This window comes from Plasmodium yoelii, assembly GCF_900002385.2.
Source record: "Plasmodium yoelii strain 17X genome assembly, chromosome: 4".
Classification (NCBI taxonomy): domain Eukaryota; phylum Apicomplexa; class Aconoidasida; order Haemosporida; family Plasmodiidae; genus Plasmodium; species Plasmodium yoelii.
In genome coordinates this window covers 565,001-592,233 of record NC_036176.2, presented here as the reverse complement: position 1 = coordinate 592,233, position 27,233 = coordinate 565,001, and the positions used below count along the sequence as shown (strand labels likewise).

At 22.1% G+C, this 27,233-nt stretch overlaps 9 protein-coding genes across 9 annotated transcripts; 3 read left to right on the top strand and 6 right to left on the bottom strand.

Annotated features, from left to right (window-relative positions):
• Positions 1-120: 120 nt before the first annotated feature.
• Positions 121-2,445, top strand: PY17X_0412900 (uncharacterized protein; the record flags this gene model as incomplete). The annotated part of the gene is made up of 7 exons (XM_724425.1): positions 121-139; positions 541-1,275; positions 1,486-1,575; positions 1,676-1,764; positions 1,873-1,962; positions 2,081-2,127; positions 2,217-2,445. 7 exons carry the CDS (start codon positions 121-123, stop codon positions 2,443-2,445), a joined length of 1,299 nt encoding a protein of 432 aa, XP_729518.1.
• Positions 2,446-3,658: 1,213 nt separating this feature from the next.
• PY17X_0412800 (26S proteasome regulatory subunit RPN12, putative) lies at positions 3,659-4,570 on the bottom strand (the record flags this gene model as incomplete). The annotated part of the gene is made up of 1 exon (XM_724424.2): positions 3,659-4,570. The coding sequence occupies one exon, from the start codon at positions 4,568-4,570 to the stop codon at positions 3,659-3,661; it is 912 nt and encodes a 303-aa protein (XP_729517.2).
• Positions 4,571-5,554: 984 nt separating this feature from the next.
• On the top strand, positions 5,555-8,647 carry PY17X_0412700 (tetratricopeptide repeat protein, putative; the record flags this gene model as incomplete). Its single annotated transcript, XM_022955090.1, has 1 exon — positions 5,555-8,647. The coding sequence occupies one exon, from the start codon at positions 5,555-5,557 to the stop codon at positions 8,645-8,647; it is 3,093 nt and encodes a 1,030-aa protein (XP_022811566.1).
• Positions 8,648-8,835: 188 nt separating this feature from the next.
• On the bottom strand, positions 8,836-10,866 carry PY17X_0412600 (E3 ubiquitin-protein ligase, putative; the record flags this gene model as incomplete). Its single annotated transcript, XM_724415.1, has 1 exon — positions 8,836-10,866. The coding sequence occupies one exon, from the start codon at positions 10,864-10,866 to the stop codon at positions 8,836-8,838; it is 2,031 nt and encodes a 676-aa protein (XP_729508.1).
• Positions 10,867-11,702: 836 nt separating this feature from the next.
• On the bottom strand, positions 11,703-12,550 carry PY17X_0412500 (conserved protein, unknown function; the record flags this gene model as incomplete). Its single annotated transcript, XM_022955089.1, has 4 exons — positions 11,703-11,830; positions 11,909-12,045; positions 12,215-12,356; positions 12,547-12,550. The coding sequence occupies 4 exons, from the start codon at positions 12,548-12,550 to the stop codon at positions 11,703-11,705; spliced, it is 411 nt and encodes a 136-aa protein (XP_022811565.1).
• A 775-nt stretch (positions 12,551-13,325) lies between these two features.
• PY17X_0412400 (heptatricopeptide repeat-containing protein, putative) lies at positions 13,326-15,341 on the top strand (the record flags this gene model as incomplete). The annotated part of the gene is made up of 1 exon (XM_724417.2): positions 13,326-15,341. The coding sequence occupies one exon, from the start codon at positions 13,326-13,328 to the stop codon at positions 15,339-15,341; it is 2,016 nt and encodes a 671-aa protein (XP_729510.2).
• A 730-nt stretch (positions 15,342-16,071) lies between these two features.
• PY17X_0412300 (ATP synthase F0 subunit d-like protein, putative) lies at positions 16,072-18,122 on the bottom strand (the record flags this gene model as incomplete). Its single annotated transcript, XM_724418.1, has 3 exons — positions 16,072-17,545; positions 17,665-17,883; positions 18,097-18,122. 3 exons carry the CDS (start codon positions 18,120-18,122, stop codon positions 16,072-16,074), a joined length of 1,719 nt encoding a protein of 572 aa, XP_729511.1.
• Positions 18,123-19,099: 977 nt separating this feature from the next.
• PY17X_0412200 (plasmepsin VI, putative) lies at positions 19,100-22,329 on the bottom strand (the record flags this gene model as incomplete). Its single annotated transcript, XM_022955088.1, has 15 exons — positions 19,100-19,185; positions 19,310-19,369; positions 19,451-19,469; positions 19,713-19,886; positions 20,052-20,155; positions 20,273-20,358; positions 20,474-20,526; positions 20,637-20,695; positions 20,818-20,880; positions 20,984-21,021; positions 21,132-21,171; positions 21,299-21,317; positions 21,448-21,479; positions 21,645-21,712; positions 21,905-22,329. 15 exons carry the CDS (start codon positions 22,327-22,329, stop codon positions 19,100-19,102), a joined length of 1,326 nt encoding a protein of 441 aa, XP_022811564.1.
• A 620-nt stretch (positions 22,330-22,949) lies between these two features.
• Positions 22,950-25,636, bottom strand: PY17X_0412100 (dolichyl-diphosphooligosaccharide--protein glycosyltransferase subunit OST1, putative; the record flags this gene model as incomplete). The annotated part of the gene is made up of 5 exons (XM_022955086.1): positions 22,950-23,015; positions 23,240-23,475; positions 23,585-23,685; positions 23,819-25,188; positions 25,334-25,636. The coding sequence occupies 5 exons, from the start codon at positions 25,634-25,636 to the stop codon at positions 22,950-22,952; spliced, it is 2,076 nt and encodes a 691-aa protein (XP_022811563.1).
• Between the last annotated feature and the right edge of the window lie 1,597 nt (positions 25,637-27,233).

The following is a 27,233-nucleotide window of genomic DNA, read 5'->3' as shown; positions in this document are numbered from 1 at the left end:
ATATCCATATATCGACAGTGTTGATACAACGTGTGTGAATATTTTGTCGAATTTTTATAAAATTTTATAACAATTTTCAGAAAAAAAAAACAAAAATTAATAAAGAATTGATAACAAAATATGAAAGATTGGCATACAGGTAAAATGTGAAGAAAAATATGAGAACAAAATTGCATGCTTAGACATATGTATTTTTGTGAATAAACTTTATATAATATTATTATAAGTGAAAACATGTTTGTTCTGTTGTTTTATATATAAATAATATCTTTAAATTGATATAAATAAAAAAAAAAAAAAAAATTATTTATTACATTGCTTTTATTTTCATGAGTTTAAATATACACACACATTTTGTTTAAATATATGTGAATGGAATAATATATACATATTCATCCCATTTGCATTCTTTATTATTTGAGTTGCTTATATTGTGATGTTATTTCTTCTCTATAAAATGTTGTTTATAAAATATATTCGTATCATTTATTTGCTTATTCCCAATTTTACATTTTCCCCCTTTGTTTTCCCTCGTTAAAGATGATGATAACAATGCATGTCAAGAAAATGAACAAACTAATAATGGTATAGATAATAAAAGAGATGATGATAATAATTACACTTCAATCGAAGTAAATAATGTTTGTATTGAGGAAGATCAGCAAATTGGAGAAAATGAAATTAGCAAATCTTCAAATAAAACTTATAAATTAGGAAATATTATTGGGAATGGTAGTTTTGGTGTTGTTTATGAAGCAACATGTATAGAGACTTCTGAAAAAGTTGCAATAAAAAAAGTGTTACAAGATCCTCAATATAAAAATCGTGAATTAATGATAATGAAAAATTTAAATCATTTAAATATCATATATCTAAAAGATTATTATTATACAGAAGCTATAAAAAAAAATGAAAAAAATGTATTTTTAAATGTAGTAATGGAATATATACCACAAACTGTACATAAATATATGAAATATTATTTGAGGAATAATCAATTTTTACCAATTTTTTTAGTAAAATTATATTCTTATCAATTATGTAGAGCATTAGGATATTTACATTCGAAATTAATTTGTCATAGGGATTTAAAACCTCAAAATTTATTAATTGATCCAAAAACACATACACTAAAACTTTGCGATTTTGGTAGCGCAAAAAGTTTAATATCTGGACAAAGGAGTGTTTCCTATATTTGTTCTCGATTTTATAGAGCACCCGAATTAATGCTTGGCTCAACAAATTATACTACACATATAGATTTATGGTCATTAGGTAGTAGAAAAAAAAACAAAAAAAAAAGCAAAAAAAAGCAAAAAAAAGCAAAAAAAAACAAAAAAAAGCAAAAAAAAACAAAAAAAAACAAAAAAAAACAACAAAATTGTATATATCTATATTAATTATATTCGATTATTATGTCTATACCCTTACATAACATACTTGTATTCATATTATTTATGTATTATTTGTTTTCCATTTTTAAAGGTTGCATAATAGCAGAAATGGTTCTAGGGTATCCAATATTTTCAGGACAATCTAGTGTCGACCAATTGGTTCGAATTATACAAATTTTAGGTATTATTATACAATTCTAAAGAGTTTTAATTTTGAATACATAAACATATTTGTATCTACACTAATGTAATAATATTATTTTCATTATTTTATTATGAAGGTACACCAACTGAAGATCAAATGAAAGTGATGAACCCGAATTATGCAGATGTCAAATTTCCAAATGTTAAACCTAAGGATTTAAAAAAAGTTATACTTTTAATAAAACTATATATACACACAATTTAGTATTTTCCAATTTTATAAATTTTAATATATCATATATTCTTATATTTTTCTCCCATCATAAATTTGTAGGTATTTCCTAAAGGGACCCCCATCGATGCTATAAATTTTGTGTCTCAATTTTTGAAATACGAGCCTTTAAAAAGGTTAAATGCGTTAGAGGTAAAAACAAAAATAGTGAGCCAACACAAAATGGGCAAATTTATATATATGAATAAAACATGATGATCCATTTTGCCCTTTTCATTTTACACACTCGATTTTGATATATTTTTTTAAGGCATTAGCAGATCCGTTTTTTGACGAAATAAGGGATCCAAATGTTAAGTAATATTTTGCTTTTATGAAAGCGTCTGTACTCGTTTTGTATTTTTATTTGTTGATTTTGTATTTTTTTTTTGATTTTTTTTTTCAAGGTTGCCAAAATATGTTGAAAAATTACCTGAACTGTTCAATTTTTCCGTGGAGGAAATAAAAGAAATGTCTGACTTGTGCAGGAAAAAAGTGTTACCAAAAAAAAATTATGAAAATTGTCAAGAATTAAATTCTCCAGAATTAAATAATAAACATTTAAATGGGAGTAAAGAAATAAATATGGAAGATGGTATATCAAATGTTAACTCTTGTTTTACTATTGAAAGATAACTAAAATAATTTTGTTAAAATATAGAAAAATTTTAATTGTGTTAAAAATGTTTAAGAATTAAATAAAACAATTTAAATATATTTCAATTGTAATATTCTATATATATATACATGTATAATATATTTATAAAAATGAATTGTTCAGAATAAAACTGTGGTATACCATTAATAATTTGGCACAATCTTTTTATATATAATAATAAAATAGCAATATCGATATTATTTAATTTACAAAATTTTAATCTTTATTTCAATTGTTTAACATTAACGTGTGTGTGTGTGTGTGTGTGTGTATGTATGTATTAAATGCACGTTAACAATTCAAAATTAAAAATATACACAAGGATATAGCTATTATATATATGTACGTGTTAGGTACTTAAAATTGTGTATATAATTCTTGTGTTTGTGGATTTGTTATTATTTAACGTGCTATATATATTTTTACATTTTTGCTGTTTATTTTCTTTGCTTTATTTGATTTTTTTTTTTTTATACATATAGAAAATATATTTCCACATAAAATTTGCAAAAAAATCGATCTATTATTCCAAAGCCCAATTTGCATTTAGGACTATCTTTGCATTATTTTGATTTTTTTTTACATTTTATTTATATATATTTTTTCTCTTTTTTATTTTTGAATGTTAACACATTTTTTTTTTTTTTTTTTTTTAATGTCTATTCTTTTTATTTTATTAAATCTATTTTAAATAAATCAGTAAATGCATATACATTCAAATGTATACATATACAGGTATATGTGTACATGTATATATGCATGTTATTTTATTATACCAACTATTAGAATTCATACTATTGTATTGAATAAAAATTTATGTTATTTCTCTTTAATTTTATTAATTTCCATACAATTTGTTATTATTAAATGCTCACAATTGTTTAGCGGTTTTATTACGTTCACAATTGTTTAGCGGTTTTATTACGTTCACAATTGTGTATCGGCTTTATTATATTTTTTTAAGGTGTATATATTTGTAAAAGTTTTTTAGTAACAATTTTAGCAGAGTCGTTGTGATATGAAACGACGAAATGAATAGTGGGATAAAGCATAAGCATGAATGTACAATATGTGAAAAAGGAAAAGATTTAATGGAGATAAAACGGAAATGTGCATTATATGTGTAAATTTGAATCGCACTATTGCACATGCATATATGCAGATCCATATATAAACATGAAAAATAAAAATTTAAACGATTTTTTCCAATTCTGTGGCATATCCAATAATATTATTTAATATTTCTATAGAAGGAAGTTCCTGAGTAGATTCAATTTGATTTTTAAAATATATTTTATTATCTTTTATTTCCCATATAAGATTATCTTCTCCATGTGCAGTTTTTATTTCATTATATTCTGTAATAAATTGGTAAAGTTCATTTTCATCTTTTAATTTCAGTAATTCACATGTATATAATAAACTAATCGAATTTGAAGAAGAGAAAATACAATCAGCTAATTTATATTTTATAGTGTTATATAATCTATCCATAAATATTGAATATAAATATAATGGTATATCATCTTTTTTTTTTAAAATATAATGAAAATAACCATCCATAATATGTTGTTCTAATTCCAATACATATTTTATATATGGATCATTTTGATCTTCTATTGATATAATTTCTAATAACATATGAAAATCTCCAATCGAATTTGAAGATAATAGATGTAATAAATATACTCCTAAAATAGCATTTTGTTTAGCACTTTTTTGTAATATATTCTTAAAATCAAAATAATAAATAAATAATTGAGCCATATATATAGTAAAAGATTTTATATCATTATCCATTATTGATATTATTACTCCTTTTTCTAATATTTCTCGTGCTAAATACAATTCATTTATATTTTTTTTGCATATAGGAACTAATGGGTCTGTGGATGGCAAATGTATTAACACATGTTTTAATTTTTTTAATAGTTCTTTATATTTTAATATGTTTCCTCCTCTTGGTTCTATATCTTCTGTATATTTGAGTAATGTGATTATATCATCATTTGCCTTTTTATTCAATTCTTCTTCGCTTATATTGTGATAGTTACATATTAGCTCTTTCAAAAGTTTTATACTTTCGGCTAGCTCGTTTGCCATTTTGTGTATAAGCTGTTAACTTTATTTATTTATTTTTTTATTTATTTTTTTATTTATTTTTTATATGGGGATATGTGTGTTATTTAGCTTTCAGTTTGTGAAATTTAAAACTGCTTTCCCCTTATAGCTGTTTGCTTTTGATAATGCCTGTATTTTTTCTTTTTTTCTTCTTTATTTTTTTGCTTATTTTATTTTTTCTTTATTTTTATTTTATTTTTATTTTATTTTTATTATATTTTTATTTTTTTTTTTCATTTTTTTTTTTTTTATTTTTTTTTTACTCGAACGTCCCCGATGGCAAAAGAATGAGTGCACGGGAACTCGTCACTAAAATATCCCTGGACTTGTTGAAAAAGAAGATATTTTAATAAAACAAGATAAAACAAAATAAATCAAAATAAAACAAAATAAAGCAAAATAAAGCAAAATAAAACAAAATAAAACACAATAAAGTAAAATAAAAATTTAGAATGGCGAATGAATAAACAAACGAAAAGGCGATCGAATAAATAGTGGTTGGCAAAAGGGGGATGTATTCCCCCAAATTTTGCAAATACCGCTTGTGTACTTTTTTGTACGAAATGGAAAAGACGAATACAAGAAAAATATTTTCTACACATTATAATAAAAAAATATTATACTCTATTTTTTAATGTACAATATAAAAAATGTTTTAACACTTATATTTAAATATTGTGAAATGAAAATATCTCTACCTCTATCATTCACTACACTAATTATTTTATTTTTTTTTTCACAAGGTAAAAGATAAATTCCACTTTCGATAATATTAAAAATAAAATATATTTCTAATAATTTTGTATAAATGCTAACTATATAGCTATACAAAGGAGTCTTAATTTTATTTCTCTCTACATAATTGAATACAAGCTTACATTTGTAATATTGATACAGATAAAGAAAAAGAGCATAACTTCGTCTTTGCATATATTATATACATCGTTTTATTCCAAATTAAATAAAATGAAAAGCGATTACTTAAATTATCACATTCCCAAGGAAGATGAAATAAACAGCTTTTTAGACAATGTTGATACAGTTACCACAAAAATAAAAAATTTATTAGATGGGAAAATAAGCATAGAAGAAATTGAAAAGGAAGAAAATATAATAAAACTTGAAAAAAGAGCTAAAGAAATAAAAATAGAAGAAAAAAAAGAAAAAGAAAAAGAAAATTTTATCATGGGAAAAAAAGGAGGAGGTGATAAAGATGATTATCTATATTTTTGTAAATCATGTTTAGTCGAATATAATTATAAATTAGATTTTTGTAAAAGATGTAACAAAAGTGTTATAAGTAAAGAGGAAAGGAAAAAAGAATTATTTGATAAAGTTGAAAATTATAAACATTTAAAAAATAAAAGAAATGAAAGAAGGGAAATATGGAATAAATATTTAAATTCATGTAAAAATCAAAATAATAAAAAAACTACAAATTATGAAAAATGGAATTATTATGAACCAAGTAGTGACACATTTGATGAAGATGAAAAAATATTATGTTTACCAAAACATGATTCTAATTTTCAAATTTTAGAAAAAAAAATAGATGAAGATATTAAAAAAAGAAAAAAAAATAAACAAATAGCTAATCGTATAAAATTAAATGGAAATAAATATTTTAAAGAAAAAAAATATTCACAAGCTATTGATTGTTATAATCATGTAATAAATATATCTAAAGATTATTTAGAGGTTTATAATAATTTATCTTTATGTTATATTAAAACATATCAATATGAAAAAGCAATAGAAAATTGTAATCATGTTATTGATTATTATAATGTTTTTAATTCAAGCTTTTCTATAAATAAAGATATTTTATTTAAAGCATATTTTAGAAAAGGGTTCTCATTTTATAAATTATTAATATTCGACAAAGCGTTAAAAAATTTTGATTTAGCAATCACATTTCATAATTCTGACATCGAAATAATGGAATTAATAAATAAATGTAAACTTATAATTCTTGATCAAGCAAAATATAATAACATAAACATAGATCATGTTGAGAATATATTTTTAAGAATCGAAAATCTAGACATAATAACAAACGATGAATTATTTTTGAAGGAATTAAAGAATCTTAAACAAATCGTAAAAAAAAATGAGCTTGAGAGGTTGAAATTTTGTTCACATGTGTGCAAAAATGATGGAAATGGAAATGATGAAAATCAAAATAAAAATGATGGAAATGACCAAAATATAAATGCCTCTAGAGGAACTACCTTTTTGCTATACCTCTCTAAAATATTTAATAAAATAATGATTTATATAAATAATAAATTTGGAATAAATATTTTATCCCAACATATGACAATATTATATAAAAAAAAAGAATCTAAAACTACTAATGTAGATAAAAATGATAATAAAACAATAAAAGATATGTCTAAAAATTTAATAAAATGTTGTATAAAATTAATTGATATAGTAATGATTGTATTAAATAATAATTATTATTATTCTGATTTTTGTATTGAATGTATAAAACCTATTTTAACATTTTATTTTATAAGAAATAAATTTAATAAACTAAAATGTACATATTTTTTACACTCGATTTCAAGAAATGATAATGCAAGGAAATATATTGATCAACATATTTTACAAATTAATAATATTGTATTAAAAAATTTTTTAATTCTTATAAATAACTATATACAAAAAGAATTAGAAATGTATGATGAAAAACGAATTAAAAAATATGAATGTGTAAGAAATAAAATGATTGAGTCAGGGAAAATATTCAAATTTGACATTAACGAGGAATATATTATTAACCCTCCAAATTGTAACGTCTTTAAAAATAGCGAAAAAAATAGCGAAAAAAATAGCGAAAAAAATCACGAAAAAAATCACGAAAAACATATAATAAATATGTATAAAGAGAAATATGAAATTATAAACTTATTTGGTATCTTATCAAATTTAACACTCATTCCTAATGTATTAAATATTATAGAAAATAACTTTTTTAATTATATATTAAATATAGCTATTTATATTATCGAATTATTTTATTTTTCTGAACAAACTGTTAATATATATTATTTATCTTTCTTTATTAGTATATTAAAAAATAAAAAAATTCGATCATTTTTTATTAATACAATTTTAGATGATATATTATATTTTATTTCAATTGTAGAAAATATAGATATTCTTAAAAGTCTATTAACTATTCTACTAAATTTAACAGTCGGATGGAATGACGAATTTGCTATTTCGACAACTAGCCAAAATACACATATTCCTAAAAATAAAACTAGCCAAAATACACACATTTTAAAAAAAAAAATTAGCCAAAATTGTTTCAAAAAAATTATTATTTTAGTTAACTCAAATGATAAAGATATTAGAGATACAGCTTTTTTACTTTTGTCTAGATTTTATTTATATTCCTATTTTGGTCATATTATAATAGAAGGGGTTTCTACTAACGATCAAATAAATATATTAGAAAATGAAAACTATCAACTAAAAGGAAAATTATTAAAAAATAAAATATTGAAAGAACATGAAATAGCAATAAAACTTGATGATAATACATTGTCTACTTTTATAAATAGAATATATTCTTTATTTAAAAATAAAACATATATAGAAAAAACTTGTATAAATTTTGTAAGCAATTTATCAAAATATACTAATTTTATAAATATTTGTTTATTAACAAAAAATAAAAGTAATAATATAATATATACTTATTTTTATACCATTTTAAAATATATTAATTATATATATTCCGAAAATTGTGGAAATGATGTGGAAAATGACATTCCCATTGTTTTTAATAGTACTATTATTTTTTTTATACAATTACTAAAATATTTTTTTATTACAAATATGTCTAATAAATATGAAGATATCATCCAAATTATAAAAAAAAATATTCCTTATATAGTTACCAAAATGGATAATGTCGAAAAAAAAATAAATAAAAATATCTCTATTTTTCTTTCTTATTGTTTCCTAACCCCCGAATTAAAACCAGAGATTATGAAAATATACTCTAACGATGCAAATCAAATATATCGCACCCTAATTGGTTAGAAAAATATAGCACCAAATTTGTTAGAAAAATATCGCACCAAATTTGTTTGCGTTTTTTTTTTCGATTTTATAAAAACAAATAAGTAAAATTTAAAACGATAAAACGGCATACATACATGTGTGTGCGCGCGCGTGTGCAAATACGGAAAACAAAAGTTAATTATATTAACATTTCTAGTGCAAACAAATTAAGGAAAGTTAGGAAGCGAACCACGACATGTTGGGCACTCCATCTTAATAGTCATCCACTGTTGTAAACATTTTTCATGAAAAATATGATAACATGGAGTGATGCAATATTTTTTATTATTTAATATAATGTTATACATACAAATAACACACTCTTGTATTCCTGCTTCAAAATTCGGATCTAAATTTTGATAATAATTGTGAACATGGGGAAGTAAATTTATATTAAATAAATATCGAGGCCCATATATTCGTTGAATGTACATAAATATAAGCTGTAATAATATACAAAAAATAATAATAAAACTAAAAGTGATATTTGATAACTCACCAACTTTTGAAAATATATCTAACTGAAATATATTATAGGGATACATAAAAATATATATTGGTAAAAACAATCGACATGCTGATAATAAAAAAACAAAACTTAAACTTATTGATTTATGCTGTCCTTTCCATATATCTAAACATATTTGTGGAACCCAACATAGATATATAAATAATATTAAATAAGGAAAATATGGAAAAATATAATAAAATATTGCAATTAGTAATAAAACAAAACCATAATAATATTTATATAAAATGCTTAATTGTTTTTGCATGTATTCCCAATTATTATTTCCTGAATTGTTACTATTATTAGCTTTCCAAATTAATAAAATATATCGTATTTCCATAAGTGTATATAATACAAATTTGAACATTATCATAGCCATATAAGATGTTAATAATAATTTTGAAAATAAAACTTGATATAAAAGAATTAATGCTTCAAAAATTTCTATATATGAATTTAAGCATATTGTTATAATTGATATTTTTGATGCATTTCTTACATTCTCACTATTTTTTATTTGTTTATAAAATAACCCAAGCTCAATTAAAGATTTTAAGTTATACATCAAAATAAAATTTCGAACTTTTTTGGAAAAATATACATTATCTTCATCATATCCTTCTAAACTCACTTCAAAATCGCAATCGTTTGACATCAGCACCCCCTGGTAATGCCCCCCCCCACCGTCACTGCCACTACTACCATTATTGTCTATGCCACTGCCACTGCCACTACCACTGCCAATATTGTTTATGCCAATATTATTGGCACCCTTTTCAATATCGCCGCCCGGCAAATGTGACGAAACAGCTTCCATAGTTTGTTTATAATACTTTCGATACTTTTCATTGATGGTATTATTAAAATAATTTTGCTCATCTATTATATATTTCTTTAGAGAGTAAAAATATGTTTCTTCTATCTCTCGAATAGATGTTAATTGGTTTATTTTTGTGTTCAGTTTTATATGTGCAGTATAATTACATATACAATTTTCTTTTAACACATCATTACAAAATGTAGATATATTGTATCCATTTCCATTAAATATATAATTTTGACTTGTATTTATATTTATCCCTGTCATCCCAATATATTCAAATTTTTTATCATCTTTTTTATTTCTTTGTTCATAAATTAAATAATAATTTGATCCTACCTTGTTATTCCACTCGTTTCTAATCTCTGGATTATTTTTTTCATTTTTTATTTCTTTAATATTAACATTAGTTGGATAAAAGTGAAGAAACAAAAAAGATTTTGTAATATTTTGAAGAGCTAATTTTAAAGTAACTATTTTTCCTTCAAAAATGTTCCCACCTTGCTCATTTTTGGGACTAAAAATCCTGTCCTGTTCATGTTTTATTTTATTTTTTTTTTTAATTTTATAATTACCTTTAAAATCAAAACTTTGTATCACAGCATTTTCTAAAAAGTTATTAATAACATCATCATTTGTTAAGTTATTTGAAATATTTTCATTTTCTGAATTATAATTTCTGTCATTATTATTTGGGGCCTTATTATCAACAATTGCAATCATAATAATAAATAATGCCATAAAAAATATAAATATGCATAAAATATTACAAAATTCAGAACCATGATGTGTTTCGTTATTATATAAAAACACATCATTTGAATCATCTCCATCTTCCCCTTCTCTTCTTTCTACATTATTATCCATTTTTTTTTATTTCAAATTGTTCATATATATATTTTTAAATCTATATAGTTTGCATTTATTTACTATTATTGTATGTACTTTCCTAGATCATTTTCCTTTCTTCCTCAATCTCCCCCGTTCAGAATTATTTACGCATTATAGCTAAACAAAATGGGCATCAAAATGGGCACAGAAAATGGGCATAAAAAATGGGCATAGAAATTATGTGTACAAACATATGTAATTATGTGCTATTGCTATTCTGTCGTTCTTATACACACCAATTTTTATGAATTAAACTCGATATATTTTCATATTTTGGAAAATTTATATTTTTTTAATTATTTATTCGATGGTATATATATGTGCTATTATTAATTAATATGTTTTTTTTTGAAAATGTTTTAAGGTTTATTTTTATCGGAATATTATATTTATTATGGAAACCCTTTTAGCATGCTTCGCTTCACATTCTTTACCTTCCTTACTTTTGTTCGTTCAGTGTTTTTATTATACTTTATTTTGTTTATATTCTTATTTATGCTTTATTTTATTTTATTTATACTTTATTTTTTTTTATTTATGAATGCAATAAATTTTAACTATTGATTATCATAACTACAGATATTTATTCTTATTAAGCATTTGCATATATTGCTATATTGTATATAATTTTTTTTTTTTTTTTTTTTTTTTTTTTTAATTCGACAAAAAATAGAGCAATATGCGAGTCTTATAAGAGTTGTGTTTAGAACGGAAGTGGTAAATGGAAAAATGAAACAACAAAAATAACGAAATGAAAATAACGAAGTAACAAAAATTAAAACGATAAGCTAAAACGATAATAGTAAAAAAGGCTATAGCCTTCTAAGCAGACTTTTCTGCTTTTCTCTTTTTAAAGGGACCCCTAAAACTTTCTCCAATTTTTTTAATTCAATATCCGATGGTGTTATTTTCCCCTTCTCAACAGCATATATGTATCCCCCTAAAAATGAAGTGAAAAGTGAAGTGAAAAATCAAGTGAAAAATAATGGCCTAATTCAAACGCAATCACATTGTTTACCTTCATCTTGTGAATTATTTGAAACCTGTTGAGTATTTTGATCGGTTTTGGGTTTTCCTGTGTAGTAAAAATTTGTTCCCCAAAAATTTCGTCGTAGACATTTACTTAGTGTTGCAGCCCGTAACGATCTTGAATTTCTTAAAAAAAAAAAAAAAAAAAAGTTAAATATATCATATAATACATGAGAAATTTCAGTATATATAAAAAAATTGTCTATAATGTTTCCTTATATTATTCTTAGTAGCAATAAATATATATGTGCAATATACTAATGTATACATTATTTTTTTTTTTAATTTTTTATACCTTGCAAATTCAATAAATCTACCTATATGTTGAAAATTAGAAAATTTAATTCCCTTATTTAATCTTACTTGTAATCTACTACCTATCCTTAAATGATAGTGCCCCCACCATAGTCTTGTGCTTCGATTATAAAATGATTTACCTTAAATAAAGAAAAATAAATATCAATGTATAGTTGTATTCCTTCCTCTATACATCCATATAAACAAATGAATATAAAATAACGGAATAAATTGTAAAGGGTACAACTTTCAAAATTATCATGTTAAAAAATTATTATTTTTTTTTTTTTATTTCCATTTTAGTTATATAATATTTTTCTAATTTATTACCCATCTTTATAAACCCAGAGTTTTGGATTACACACAAATTTTTTTTTTTTTTTTTTTTTTTATCAAAATATGAAAGTGAAAAATGTTTAAAATTCGATGAGAAAAACGGGTTAGTATATGATATAGCGGTCGGAAAAAAAAAAAAAAATACATAAAAAATATAAAAAATGTAAGATATAAAAAATGTAAAAAATATACAAAATATAAGATATAAAAAATATACAAAATAAAGCAATAAAAAATTAATGTATATATATATATTTACGAGTAAAGGGCCCAATTTGTTATTCTTAATTGACCATAGAGTTCCTTAAAAAGGAACAAACCCATTCATCAATAAATATACACATGTAAAAATATATAATGTCAAATACAACTGGTTAGCTATTTGTTTTGTCCAAGGAATATAAAATAATTCCTAAAATATATTTTTTATTTTAGTGAGGAAAATATTTTATTCGTTATATAATCTACATTTGCACGTTCTATGTATGCAGATTTATTTTTGTCACCTCCCTTTTATTTTTTACCCCTTTATTTTTTACTCCTTTTATTTTTTACTCCTTTTATTTCTTCTCTTTTATTTCTTCCTCTTATTTCCTCTCTTTATTTCCTCCTCCTTTTATTTCCATTTTTGGTGGCATTTATCACATAATGATAAACTTTCAAATTTTTGTGACCATGGAAAGGCAATTTACAAAATAAGGATACTATTTTTTTTTTTTTTTTTTTTTTTCAATTTCTTATAAAACATTTTAGTGATATATAAAATAAAAAAAATGTTAAAACATATATATTTAAGAATAATAAATGTAGAAAAATCGCTAAAAAAAATAAATATAAATAATAAGCTTGACTCAAATTTGAAGCACAGTAAATTTAAGGATAATTTATATGAACAAATTTATAAAAAAAAAAAAAATAATTTTAGTGAAAGAGATATTAATAATTATCATCAAATTGAAAATGAAAATACACTTTTAGAGAAATGTACTAAAACATGTGACAATTATAATTCACACACGTTTATAAATCTATCTAACAATAGAAATGACAAAATAGGAAATATTTTAAACATGGAAAGTGTGGAAAATGTGGAAAGTGTGGAAAATGCGAAAAATGCGAAAAATGTGGAAAGTGTGGAAAATGCGAAAAATGTGGAAAAATGTGAAGAGGTTTTGCTAACTCAATTAGATCAAAATGTGGATTTAAAAAAAAGACAATGTACAGATATGAACAAATTAAACATACAAAGTAAAATGGATGAACTAAATATTATTTTAAATTATTCAAGTATACAAGTTATAAAAAGTTTAAATGTAAAACATAATTATATAAATTGTAAAGAATATTTTATGTCACTCTCTTTAATATGCAACCAGTTAGCAATATATAATTATAAAAACCCGAATTTTTGGAAAATATTAAGCATAAAATTAATAGATATATTAAAAATAAAAAATATATATAAAACTTTTTGTATAAGATGGCTAGCTTTAATTTTAAATTCATTTGGTAGAGTTCATTTTTTAAATAAAACATTTATGAAGTCATCCGCAATTTATATCCAAAATTATAAAGTAGAAGATATGCATAGTTTTGATATATCACAAATAGTAAATTCTTATTCTAAGTTAAATTATATTGATTATAATTTATTTAAATATTTTGAAAAAATAATTTATAATAAAATCAATGAATTAAGCTATCAATCAATTAGTAATATATGCAATGCTTATTCAAAATTAAATCCAAATGATACTAAAATATACAATATATTAATTAATAAAATAAAAAAAAATATTGATAAATTTAATGAACAAGAATTAGCAAATATATTAAGTGCATATTCCAAATTAAATATAAAAGATTTTGATTTGTTTAATAAATCGTTAGAATATATATTTCATAAATTTTATAATTTTAAGCCTATCGAAATTGTTATGATTACAAATGCTTATTCAAAATGTAACATAAATAACAAGACAATGGTTTCTTATTTACTCTCTTATATGAAAAAATATTATAATTTATTTGAACCACCAGAATTGGCTATAATAGCAAATGCGTGTGCAAACTGGAATATAAGAGAATATAAAATATTTGATATAATTAAAAAAGGAATTATAAAAAAAGAACATATGCTAGAAAATGGAAATGTAGCAATGTTATTACATGCATACGGGAAATTATTAATACGAGATGAATATTTTATTTTAAATATAATTAAAAAAAAAAAACATATAATAAGTTATTTAGACTCACGAAATTTAACATTATTTTATGTCTCTATAATTAAATTAAACATTGATATTCCTATAGAAATATATAATAATTTAAAATTAAATATTTCCAAAAAGTTACACACATTTACAGATTTAGCATTAGTATCCATATGCTACTCTTCAATGTTTTATATGTATTTTGATATCAAATTAATAAGCTCAATTTTGTTTTTATTAAATAAAAGAAAAGCAAGTAGTAGATCATTTGCTCATCAAATTCATGTCTCATTATTTGTATTACAATCTATATATGATTTTTACAATTTTTCATTCAAATTCATTATATGTTTGAATGCCCTTTTAACAAGGGCTTATCATTATATTAGCCAAAAAAATTATTATGACATTAACAAGTCAGCAATACAAAAAAGAATTTATCCATTTATTCCGAAAAAAAAAAATATTACCATTCAATCTGAGGTAGCTATTGGCCCATTTGTCGTTGATTTTTTATTGCTAAGCAACGATTTTCATCAATATCAGATTGAAAAGTTTAAATCAATTAAGTAAACACAAATTGGTGAAATTAGGAAATAATATTAAATAGCAAAAAAATAGGGAGCTAGCTAAGTTTTTTTTTTTTTTTTGTCATAATTACGGAATGTGTGCATTTTATTCCGTGCCTTTTGGCTAGCTCATTACTGTTTTCCCAACCAATGTTCATAACGTTCACAATGTTCATAATGTCATAATGTCATAATTTTTAATTGTTTTATTTTGACCCTTATATTTTACCTGCATTGTTCATTTTTTTGTGTTACATTGCTGAGAGAAATAAGCAATTATTTTATCAATTTTATTATTTCTTTTAATTAATATATTTTTAATTCATTCGGCACAGTTTTACATTTTACTTAATGTGTGTGCATTTTTTTGTTTGTTTTATGTACTATATAAATAACGAACTAAAAATTTTTTTTTTTATTATTACTAAAAAAGCATCACTCCACAGGGTGTGCGTATGTACACTTGTTCACGTGGATAGAATAAAACTTATTTTGTTTCAACATTTTTGAAGATCAGAAAGTTATTATATTGGGTACAATACATACATGTATATATATATATATATATATAATGTACACTGATTTTTATTTGGCCCTTTTTACTGCAATAAATGGGGCAATATTACAGATATGCAAACAAATACAGCACTTCAAAAAACAGACCCATAATAAAACAAATGAGCAATAGCATATCCTATCTTCCATGAAAAAAAAAAAAAAAAAAAATACACGGGTTAAGATGAAAGAGATTTAACAAACTCTTTAATTTGTTGTTTTTCAATTTCTTGATTTTTTATATATTCCATAATAGTAAGGGGGTCATTGAGTAGTTGATTAGTTTGTTCGTCAAATATTTTTATTTTTTTTTCGTCTAATAATTTTTTAATTTGACTTTCATTTAATTTTGATAAATCAGGGGTATCATCTTCATATGTCAAAGAAATGTCATCTGGTAAAAAAGTTTGCACAAATTTATCAAAAAATTCGCATTCATTTTTATATTTTTCTTCAATAATTTCAATTTCTTGAGTATAATTATTAAAAGGAATTTCTATTTTATTTAAAAATTCATCCTTTAATTTTGAAACATATTCATCATATACTGGATACAATGGATCATCTTTATTATATCTCCTTAAAAATGAATCAGGAATATTTTCATTTGGTAGATTTAACCAATATGTACCTCTTTCTTGTAATATTTGTGTAAATATGTGTAATAGTTTATAGTAAGTATCATTTAATTTTATATTTTTATTTTGTAAATATGAATAAAAATTTGTTAATGCATCCAATGGCTTGTACATAATTTTTGTACTATTTTCATCACAATCTTTGGGTAAATAAAATAAACAATTTACATTATCATTATTGAGTTTATATAATTTTCCACCATTATGTATTTTTAAAATATTATTTAAACCTTCTTTTGATTGAATAGGAATAAATGGGTCACATAAAAATATATAATTAGTCATTAATCGTGATAATACTAAATTTTGATAATCTTTAAAATGGTTCAATAATTTTAAATGATATTCTTCTCCTTTATGTTCATAATCTGATGGTTGTAATTCTAATGGTACCTCTCTTTTAGCTGTAGATAATTGATAATTTTTTCTTCGTTTTTGTGCTATATCTAAAAATTGGAATCTTAAATCTTCTATATGAGTTTTCCATTTCCACCTGAACAGTTCAGGAAAAAATTTGTAACTTAAACCGGTTCGCAATAAAAAATATAACAAATTTTCAAGAAAAACTCTTCTATTAATATCATAATATTCCCAAGATGGTAAATTAACCATATAATCATATAAAATAGGGGTATCACTTCTTTCATTAAATTTTGTCGTTTTTTTATGCCATTCATTTTTTTCAATATTTTTGTTCTCTTCATCTTCAGGCTCTAAACTTTTATTATTCAAATTATATGTAGCATGTTTTTCAACAAAAGCTTGCCAATATTTATCACTTTCTATCCATTCATTATTATCTAAATTATTTACAGAAGGATTATGAAAACTTATCCATAATGTTTTGGCACCATCTATTAAAAGTTTAGCTGATGTTTCTTCTGCTTTTTTACAATTATTTAATGCTTCTTCAAACAATTTATCTTCTTCACTTTTTTTTGATCCCGATTCTTTTTTCTCTCCTTCTTCCATAGCTTCCAATGCGCTCATTTGATTATCGTAAAAGTTTTTCATACTGCATTTTGTCAAAAAGGAGAAAAAAATATTATGTACAAGTCAGAATTTATAATACAGAAAATGACGCACACACATGTACATGCAATAATTATTTGGTTCATTTTTTTTTTTATATACCATAAAAGCAATTCCTTATTGCTTATTTTTTCATTCCATTTATTCCAGTCTATTTTTTTAATTTGTGAATTCTCATGACTATGTACTAAACTTTCTATCTCAGACATTTTGCCATTTAACTCCCTCCAATGGGACATATCACTATCCTTTGTTATATACGCGCTAAGATTTTGCCATTTTTTTTTAAGAGAAATCAAGGTACTGAAATTGTGGCGTTCTCTGTGAGCATTTAAAAAGGGGAAAGTATATAAAGAAAAACGAGTAAAATAGAGGACGTATATAAAGAAAAACGAGTAAAATAAAGGACGTATATAAAGAAGAATGAGTAGAATAGAGAAGGACGTATATATGCACAAATAACTTTTCATCGATAAATACACACAAGGATAATTATTTTTATGTACATAATATACTTTATTTTTTGTAACATACCTGTTCAATATTTTAATACTTTTCATTTCTTTAAAAAAATTATCGTACTCATTAAAGTTCACACATAAGTATATGTATATTTATTTGTTTATATCTTTATCCACGCGAATAAACTTTTCGCCTTGTAACTATTTTTATTATATTTTTACACGATTTATAAAAAAATATTTATATTAACAGCTATTTCAAAAAATGGCATAATCTTATGACATTTTATTACTTTCTTAAAATAACGCAAGATGGAATATCATATCATAATTGTATTTCATTTTTCCAAAAGTAATATGTATATTGCTACAATTATACACTTTTGAAATTTTCATAAAATTAAAATAGGAAAATAATACTCAATTTAATATGCTTAAAGAAAAATGGATGTAATACACATTTATTTGTTTTTTGTGTATTTTTTTCTTTTGTCAAATTTGTACAAATTTTATTTGTATGAATTAAAAAAAAAAAATTAAATAATATATACTTATATTTATATGATCTTCATTCCATCCATTAGAGCATATGTATTAAGAAACGACAAAAAAAACATTCATTCATTCATTCATTCATTCATTCATTTCCTTCTTTTGTTTAAAATATTTATTAGTTATTTTCACTTTATTATAAAAAAAAAAAATTAACAAATTAAATCGTGTAAAGGTCAAAATATAATTATCCATTTTAAGTTTTTACTTAATAATTTTATATTAAAAAAAAAGAGGGATAACAAATTTATGCATATATGATAATAGTGTGGTTATTAAATAACAGGAACAATAATTAGTCACAAAAAATTTGCTACAATAAATGGAATAAGTACATTTATAAAAAGCTATATAAAATAAATAAAAAAAATAATAATACATATTAATAAAACACACAAAACAAATATCAATTGCTATTATTAAAATTCATAACAATTATTATTAAACTGGAAAAAGTCACACCTTTCCAATTTTTATTTTCTCTTTTTTCTATAATTGTAGTATTTTCCATAATACCCATTTCTTTAAAAATTGTGATTGCTTTTAACTACTCCAACAAGCTTATGGTCATTGTCAAATATTGTGTAATATTTTCTAATGAAAACATTGCCTATTAAATATTATAATTTTATTTTTTTTGAAAAAAATTACAATGCTCAGATTTATTAAATCAGTATAATGTGTCTAAAAAAAATATAAAATATAAAAATATTTAAAAATATTTTATGACTTACCAAAAATGAAAATAGGGCCTCGGGGTGGTGGAATGTCAAGGGACATCAGTCCAATTACACCTAAAAAAAATAGACATAGTAAAAGATCGTATAAATAATATTTTTATTAATCACTAAAAAAATAATGAAATAAAATTTTACACTGAGAAGAATTATCCTCCTGAAAATAAGTGGAAATGACAAAATGTGTAATATATAAAAATAAATGTATTTTAAATAAAAAAAAAATAGTAGAACAAATAATATAACTATTGAAATAGATTTCAATGTTTTTATTTTATTTTATTTTATTTCATTTTATTTTATTTCATTTTATTTTATTTTATTTTATTATTTTTTATTTTTTAATTAATTGACAAATAAGCTAGTAATATTCAATCATTTTTTTTTCTGTGTGCATTACTTCACTATTTTCTTGCAAAATATAATCATCTGGGGTAAAATCTAGTATGACTGTTTTCCCTTCGACATTTTTTAAAACAAATGAAATAATTGGTAAACTACTTATATTAGAACAATCCTTTTCTAAATTTATGTTTTCTATTAATGGCTGCATAAGGCTTGATGGCCCAGTTAGCTAAAATCAAAAAAAAAAAAAAAAAAAAAAAAAAACATATAAATATATGCACATATGTATGCTTATTTATTAACTGTTCATAAAAATAAAATTAGCATTTGTGAATTTATGCAATTGTAAACATTTTTTTAAATGAATAGAAAGTGTGCGAAAATGTATTGTTACCAAACTGGAACCGGTATCAATTGCTGCTCTGCATTTTTTATTTGAACATATTTCGAAATTTTTGTCTGGAAGCAATATCCCTAATAAATTTATTTCCCAAAAGTCTTTTAAAAAAAAAAAAAAATATATATATATATATATATATGTTAAAGCGTGGACAGGATAATTTTTCACTTTACGATCAAATGGATAATACGGCGACGATTTTATTTTTTTATTACACATTGAAATAACGGGAAACCATTCGATTTTTTCTCCTTCTATCGCATATTTGCTATTAGCCCTTCCAAATGTAATTGCCCCTGATCTAATGAGAAGGAATGCCATTAAAAATGTATAAAATAAATAAAGCAAAAATTGTAATAATAAAAATATTTATAATATTATATGGGTATATGAATGGGGGAGATTTATTTGTGTACTTTTCCAACTCCTTTGGCACATAAAATGAAAATATATTTTGTTGTAGAAGATTCTAAAGAAATTAAGGGTAAAATGGTAAACAAATAAATAAAATTAAAAAATATATAAACAAAACAAAAGATGTCGTTTTTAATTGGTACTTTTATTTTATTGTTTTCTTGCCTGCTCTTTAATTGTTTCGATTAAGGACTTAGAATATTTAGTTTGGAAACTATTATCCGCTTTTAAAACATTCGTAGTGATTTAAAAAAATATAAAAATTAATATAAAAATTAACATAAAAATTAACATAAAAATTAATACTATAATAAAGGAAACAAATAAAAAATGTATTAAGACTAACGATCAGAAAATCCTAATCCAACAATTCCGTCAAACGGTAAGTCCGAGAAGGGGTGCATAGATTCTATAAAAAAATAATATATATATGTTTTTATTTTTTTATCCTATTCATGCTATATAGTTGTAATATCAAATTACATATTAATATTATAGTATTTAAAATTAACCTTCGATTATTAACCCTATACATTGTTTACTAATTTTTCTAAAACAAGACAAATAGTAGTATTATTGGGAATAACATTTTTTATGAATAAATTTATTTTAATATATAAAAATTTGGAATTATATTAGTTATTTTGTTTAAGCTTATACAATCCCTTCATGTACACATCATCATATCCATGCTCGAGAACTTAAAAAAATAACAATATAACAATGTAATAATGTGATAATGTAATAATGTGATAAATTATGAAGATGCTACTTCTTAACTATTGTTAGCAATTATTAAATAATTTCAAATTTTTTTTTTTTCTTACTGCTTTTTCCTGTTCCGTACTATAGTTTGTCGTAAGGCAATAAAAATGAATTAGATATAAACAAATCATAAACAAATTTAGACAATTGTTAAGGTAAATAAATTAATATATATTCTAAAAATATTAATTTATTAACAGAAGGAGATTACTTGAATATATGTATAGATGGACTCCTTTTTATCTAATAAGAAACAAATTGACAAAAGACATTTAAAAATAGCTACATATACTAGCTATATTTTGAAGATTCTCTCTTATATTTATTTTTTTAAAAAAAATTATTATATTCATATATGTATAGCCACAAAAGTGTATATTTTTTTATCTTCATTTCCTATCTTATTACTTTTCAAGCTGCTCATAAAAGTCCGTGATTTCTTGATATCGAATTTATTGTGTAAAGTACATCCTCCTCTAAATGTTTAAAATAAAAATATAATTTAATAAAATAAAATAATATTAGAAAAATGTAAGTTAGCGAATATGTAGAACTAATAGTAATAACATATGGATAAGATACAATAGTTTGGGGGCATTTTTTTTTTTCATTATTTATCTTTTTTTCGTTTGTTTTTTTCTTTTTTTTTTTTTTAATCTAAAACTCACTTAACACATTTTGTTGAGGGAATTGCAAAGTTACTGGATCCCGTATCAAAGACAACCTTAAAACTTTGAGGAGGATTACCAATTTCGATATCACCAATAAATTGACTATTGTGAAAATTAATTAAGTCTTCGTGAACATATAATAACGAATTTGGTATTTTACTTTCTATTATTGAATGGAAATTGTTGATATTTTGAATATATCCTTTTATATCATTTTTAAATCTATTATTTAATTTTATTTCATTGAAAAGGTATTTTTTATTTTCTTCCACCAATGGAGTGTTAAAATTTTTTTTTTTATTGTCATTTTTTAAAACAGTGGATATTCTTATCGATGAAACATGGAATATTGTGATTATCTCAAAAAATAATAAAAAGGATAAATATAAAAACAGATAAGACTTAATGCGAAAATTTGGCATTTTTACTCTCCTTTTTTGGTTATATATAGACAATGTTGTTATGGCTAGCCAAATAGCTAGTTTTATTTATGCACAAATTATTTTTTTATCGAAAAAAAAAATTATAATATGTGTGCAAATACATATATGTTATTGCATGTTCATACGCATGCTATATTTTTAGTATGCTATTTTTATAAAATATTATTTTTCAAATGAAAATTCAATATTAAGAATAACTAATTAAGTATAAGTACATGTGCATATACATATCCCATTGTTGACAAAGTTAATCAGGGTGTAAAATATTTACTAATAAAACAACAATATATAAAAATATAATAAATAAAATTGTCTAGATATTATAATCAAATATAATGATAGAATATTGAACCATTATAAAAGAATGATAATTACATATAATACCATATAAAACAAATATCTAAAGAGTATTGCACGTTTTTAAGGGATAATTTTATAAGACCAAAAGAGAATAAACGAAAATGGATATGTATATACACATATGCATATATATATACATATATATAATACATACTTGTGTGCAAGTACAAATTACATAAAAAACACATATTTATACATATAGTTTAATAAAAATATTAAAAAAATTGCATATTTAATCCCTAATTATATTTTAGCAAAATAACTAGTTCCTTTTCAACTTCCGCTAATTCATTTAAATTTATGTTCTGAAGAATGTATCCCAAAAAAATAATAAAATAAAAAAAAATAATTACGACATAGTAATATATGTTTGTAAATTATGTTTTTATTATTATATTTTGGATAAAATTATCAGAAATATTAAGAGAGGAAAACTACATATCCCTATACATATATATATATATGTACATGTCTGTATACGAATTAATATGTATATCCTCTCTTTTTTATTTAACTTTTATGTACTTACCAAATTGTTATGTAATTGGGCTTCAAAAAATTGTTTAACAACTGAATGGTAATTAAAACATTTATTTATGTAATTTTTTAGCATTCCTTTTCTTGCAGTATTTTCAAAGTTCCTAGAAAACTCTTTGGTGAAATATATAAAATCGTGTGTCCACTTTTCTTCTTCCTTTAAAAATTTATCTTTCATTTTAATCCTTTCTTGTGGATTTACATTACTCAAAGATTTAATTAAATTATCTGTTTTCAAAGTATATCCCAAAAAGTTTTATTAAATTATATAATATATATATGAAAAAAATATAAATACATGTATAAAAGTATAACAAATATATTTTCACATATTCACCTGATATATGAGACAAATTCTCGTACAATTCTTTGCATTTTTCTGCAAAAATGATACGTTCTTGTGTTTCTTTCTTTAAATTATCCTTATCTACATTAAAGCTGGAAAAAAAAAAAAAAAATCAACAGTTATGTATTGCTTGTGCATGAAATATACGAATTATTATGATGTGTTCATTTTTATAGCCATTTTAATATTTTTTTTTTTTGTATTTTTGTATTTTTGGCTAGTTACCTAAAGGATAAGCCATTAATAAAGTAAAAGAATAGAATAACAATAAAGGTTATCAATATAATAATTAAAGGCTTAAGAAAAATGTTGAAAAATTTTAATTCATACATAACTATAAAATTTTTATAATTGTTTTCCTCATGTTGTGGAAATATTTTTTGAATTTGTATTTGGATTGTATCCCTATGGGAAATAAGATCTAGCCAATCTTTAGCTTTTCCATTTTTAACAGACATTTCCTTTAAATTATTATTATTTATGGATATGTTATTAGAATAAGGGGGTAGATAAATATTTATGTGCATTTCTTTAATATAAAAAGATTTTATTGATGGTGAAATATCAACTTGATAAGCATAATAATTTTTTTTATTTTTAATTTTAAACAAATTGGATGAATGGTAGTATGAATTACAAAATTGTGTTTTCCATCCCCCTAAAATTGGATATCTTGGTTTTAGATCAAATTTTATAATATTTTTTTTTTTGTGTGTATCATAAAATTCGCCTGCTCTAATTAGATATATTTTTCCTAACTCATCAAAATAGTTATATTCAAAAATGTTGTAATTTATTTTAGATTGCATAGAATATATAATACTGGAATGGTTTTTATTATTATGTTTTGTTAGTTTTGCTTGTTTTGTTAGTTTTGTTTGTTTTTTTTGTCCGTTTTTTTCTCTATCCTCTTCTGAAGTATATTTATTTTCATAATCACTTAGCAAATATCTATCAAATTTATTTATTTTTGCCGAATTATTTTTTAAAATATATTCTTCCTGTTCATATATATAACCTAGTTGAGATATCTTTATATCTTTTACAACTTTTTCAAAATATCCCAAATTATAATCCGAAGTAAAATAAAATAAAACTTTATTTCCCAATGAAAAACGATTATCATTATTTAACTTATTAAACTTTTCTGAATTTCTTATATCATTATTTTTCGTATGTACATATTTATTTGTGTCGATTTTTTCAAACCAGTTCATATAATTTACATCATCAAACTCTTTAAGTATACAATCTTCACACATATGTATAATTATTTTTTCTTCATTTTCTACATTATATGGTAATAAAATTTTTGAAGATATATAAAATAGAACATTTTGTTTTTCATTTAAATTAATATCAATTGGAAAAGGAAAATAAGGTTGCCCTAAAATATAAGATAAATTTATTAATATTTTTTCATTTTTTTTTAATTTTTTATTTAAATATATTTCAAATATTTTCACATTAAATAATTCTATATCATAATCATTATTAAATTTGTCGATATTTATTTTGTCTATATCAATTACATTTCTTAAAACTTTATAATTCAATTCGCTGTTTTTTTCGTCTTTTATTTGGAGATTAGCGCCCTAAATAAAAATAAATGAATGGGTTGTGTTATAAAAAAAATGCACATGATTGTTATTTTATTTTTTTCGATAAAATGTTAATAAACATTTCAAAGCTTTACAAACATTTCAAAGCTTCACAAACATTTCAAAGTTTTGCGCAAACCTGAAAAGCTTCATGATATGGTAATAGAAAGATAATTTTGTCAACGAGTGTTGTGCTGATATTTTTTATTGCACCTTTTACATTTATTTCAACATAATTGTTTTTTAAATATACATTTTTATTTATAAATTCATAAATTATTGTATCAGAATTTGCGACATATTCTTCTCGTATTTTATTTTTATAAGTGTTAATATATTCTATATCAAAATCTATCAATTTTTTAAATAAATACAAACACAATTTCCCTTTAACGAACAATCCTAATAAAAGTTGCAGGATAATAAAATAAACAAATTTCATTATCCTTAACGTTCAAACACATATATACACAATGTTGTATATATATATGAATTTATTATTATTATTATTGTTGATTTATTTATTACATTATTTTTTTATAAACATATATAATATGAATATAACTAACGTTAATTTATGTGTACTGATAATACAAAATGACAAGAGTTATAAAAAAAAAAAAAAAAAAAAAATTAATAAAATTTTAAATTTTAAATATAACTTTTATACCCATAAGAAGAGGTGGAAATATATAAAAATAACAATATGAATAAAAATAAAATGGAGAATTTTTTTGTTCTTTAAAAATGTAGAAATTAAATTTTTTCGTATTTTTTATTATGCTACACTATTTTTATTGTTATTTTATTGTTATTTTATTGTTATTTTTTTTTATTTTTTTTTATTTTTTGTTTATTTATTTATTTTTTTTTTTTCTCCTTATTCCTTATCTCTGGTCTATATCTCTCAAATTGAAAGTGGCGTTCTCGCGCTTTTGAAGAGTGTTAAATAGAACAGTAACTCACTAACCCTTTTTTGCTTTTTTTTGCCTTTTTTTGCTTTTTTTCTCTTTTTTTTTATCTCTTTTTGTCGTTATTTTATTTACATTCTCGACGCCAACAACAGCGCGAAACACAAACACGTAAGAACATAATTGTGTGCCACTTACTACGAATAAAATAAAAATGTAAAACTTCCAACATGCGTGTAATTAAATGTGTGCATTGAATATGAATTAAAAATTCTACACGTTTTTTTTTTTAACCCCAAAATAGGAAAGAAATAATAATACAAACAAAAAGCTTATAATATATATGTATTTTTTTTTCATGCGGTTTTACAAATTTAATACCTTATTAATAGATAGTAAGTAAAAGGATAATATAAAAAAAAAAAAAAAAAAAAAAAAAAAAAAAAAAAAAAACTTGACACATTTTTAATACATTTATATTTGCTAGGAAATATTTGTTTTTTTTTCTTTTAAAATTTTTATATATACCGAAATGTGTGTTAGTTATTTTGTTCACCTTCCCACTAAATTGTATTATATATATATATTATATTTATACATATTTGATTTACCTTTTCTATGTTTATCTTATTAAAAAAAAAGCAAGTATATATTTTAAGAAAACGAATTTCGAATTAAAAGGGGGAAAAAATATATGTACATACATAATATACATGTCTCATAAATCTGATGATATTTAACTAACTTGCTTTTTTTTTATGTACACTTAATTATTGTAATGTTCTTTTATTATTTTTGTATATAGAAGAATACAAATTTGAATATACTTGTTTGAGAAAATTCAGAAATATAATATATATTCTCTTATTTTAATTTATAAAATATTTAATAGAACTATAAAACTAAACGAGCTTAAATATTGAATTTCATTTTTGGAATATTTGAAAATTAGATATAACATGAAAATTATTTACACGATATATACATAATATAACATTTTTTTATAATTACCCTTATTATTTTATAGCACATTTAAAAAAAAAAAAAAAAAAAAAAAAAAAAAAGTACATTCTTTTTACAAACTAATAATTATCGTCATTGCAGTTTTGCAATTTATTTTCTACGACT